The following is a 1,784-nucleotide window of genomic DNA, read 5'->3' as shown; positions in this document are numbered from 1 at the left end:
TTTGTGAGTGTCTCAGGTGTGGCCCAGGCCCAGGGTGAGGGGACAGGGACCGAGGCCTGGGTGAGGGGAGAGTGTGGGAGGGAGGGGCAGCCTGGGCGGGGCAGGGTGGGGCGGGGGCTGGACCAGCCTGGCTTTGGCACCAGAGAGCCCTGTGGCCTTGGCCGAGTCCCTCCGAGTGAAGGCAGTGCCCTCGTCCCTGAAACAGGCACTGTATTTGTGCCCGAGCCAAATTGGAGCGTTTCTGTGAGGCTCGTAGAAGTTCACTCTGCTCCATCCACTCTGCAGACGGAGCACGGGGCTTGGGACGGGGACGGGGAGCAGCCCCCAGGGGCACCGAGGGGGCTGAGCAGGCTGTCCTGGCTGGACGGGGAGGCGTGCGTGGGGGGCGGCTCTGCCACCACATCTCAGAAAGGCCTGGAGTGGAGGGTCAGAGGGTCAGGCTCGACTGGAGTCTGTCCCTCATGGGCGGGGAGTGGTCTTGGGGTACACCCTGTACTAAAGGAGCCCCGAGCGGTCCTGCGGGGTGGGCCTGGCTGGGGCGGGGCTCACGTTACCTCGGACACCTTATGGACCCTGCCGTAGGTCTGGCTGCACTGCAGCAGCTGGGCCGCTAGACTGCAGTCCTTCCTATAGAGCGCCTAAAAGACAAGAGAAGGCGTTTGGCACAGGCTCGCCCCTCGCCGGGGCCCTGCCGCCCTGGCCAGCGCCGGGGGTCAGCCTGGAAACCGGGTGGGCAGGGCGGGGCCGGCCGTGCAGCTGGCAGGACAAGGAGCCCCTCTGGGCCTCACACTGTCGCCTGAAGAATGGGGGCCTCGGCTCTGACCTGGAGCTGCTGGTGCATGAAGGGGCCCTGCCGGGCAATCCACTGCTTCCCCAGGTGGGAACCTCCCAGCAGGTGGGGGCCGCGATACGAGAACCCCGCGGGCTCCTTGCTCCGGGAGGCCCCAGGCACGGAGACCCGGGTCCTGACAAAGACAACTCGGTAGAGAGTGCCAGCACCAAGAGGGACGGGAGCGAGCCTGCAGCCCCTGCCAGCCCACATCGCAGACCCGCTGCTCACAGCCCCTTCTCAGGGTGCAGCCTGGCAATGGGGGTGGCTGCAAGGCAGGGCCAGGGTCAGGGCAAGTGGGGGCAGAGGGCCTGGGTGACCCCAGGTCCAGGAAGGGACCTGCTCAGCCTCCTGAGCTGAAAACAGATGCAAACAGTAGGAATTGGGGGATTTGGGTTCATGGAAAATCTCTGTTGCATGTGCTGTGACTGGGCCTTTCGTTCTCGCCGCCCCCCCAGAGACCCTCCACCGGGCGGACTCTACGGTGCAGAGGCTGGGGTCCACCAGGACCAGGGGTCCTGCAGCTCGGGCAAGCCGTTGAAGGCATGGCACCCCTGAGTTCCCCGTCCCCCGGTCCCGGAGGCTCCCTCACCTCCACCTTCTGTGGAGGCTGGTACCCCAACTTGGCCTGCACAGTGGCGGGAACCTGGGTCCCCAGCCCCCCCAACACCGCCTCGGGCCTCCTGGGAAAGGGGCAGGTGGCTGGAGCTGAGAACCGGCCCCCCATGAGATCCCAGACAGGCTGCCCCTGGCATCGGCGGGCTGTGGGCACCGCCGGGCCAGCCTGGGCCTCCCGCCCAGCCGCGAGCAGCCCGTCCTGGGCCTGCCGTGAGCTCCACAGTGACCACAGGGGCCGAGCACCACGCGGGCGCTGACCCTGCCCTAAACGCCAGACCCACGTCCCTGCCTTCACGGCGCCCCCACTGGGAGGCCAGTGCCCCTGCCGCCCCCACTC

General features: G+C 68.1%; 1 protein-coding gene across 1 annotated transcript in view; it reads right to left on the bottom strand.

Annotated features, from left to right (window-relative positions):
• The window catches only part of LOC105310451 (brain-enriched guanylate kinase-associated protein-like), a gene marked incomplete at its 3' end in the record, with an annotated part of 3,661 nt that extends 1,932 nt beyond the window's left edge, over positions 1 to 1,729 (bottom strand). The window contains exons 1-2 of the mRNA XM_011386631.2: positions 824 to 1,729; positions 549 to 638 (exon numbers count right to left, since the gene is read on the bottom strand). Coding sequence (XP_011384933.2) covers positions 549 to 638; positions 824 to 1,042 — 309 coding nt within the window. The remainder of the gene's footprint in view (positions 1 to 548; positions 639 to 823) is intronic.
• Between the last annotated feature and the right edge of the window lie 55 nt (positions 1,730 to 1,784).

This window comes from Pteropus vampyrus, unplaced genomic scaffold (assembly GCF_000151845.1).
Source record: "Pteropus vampyrus isolate Shadow unplaced genomic scaffold, Pvam_2.0 Scaffold3736, whole genome shotgun sequence".
Lineage (NCBI taxonomy): Eukaryota > Metazoa > Chordata > Mammalia > Chiroptera > Pteropodidae > Pteropus > Pteropus vampyrus.
This window is presented reverse-complemented; position numbering and strand designations above follow the sequence as displayed.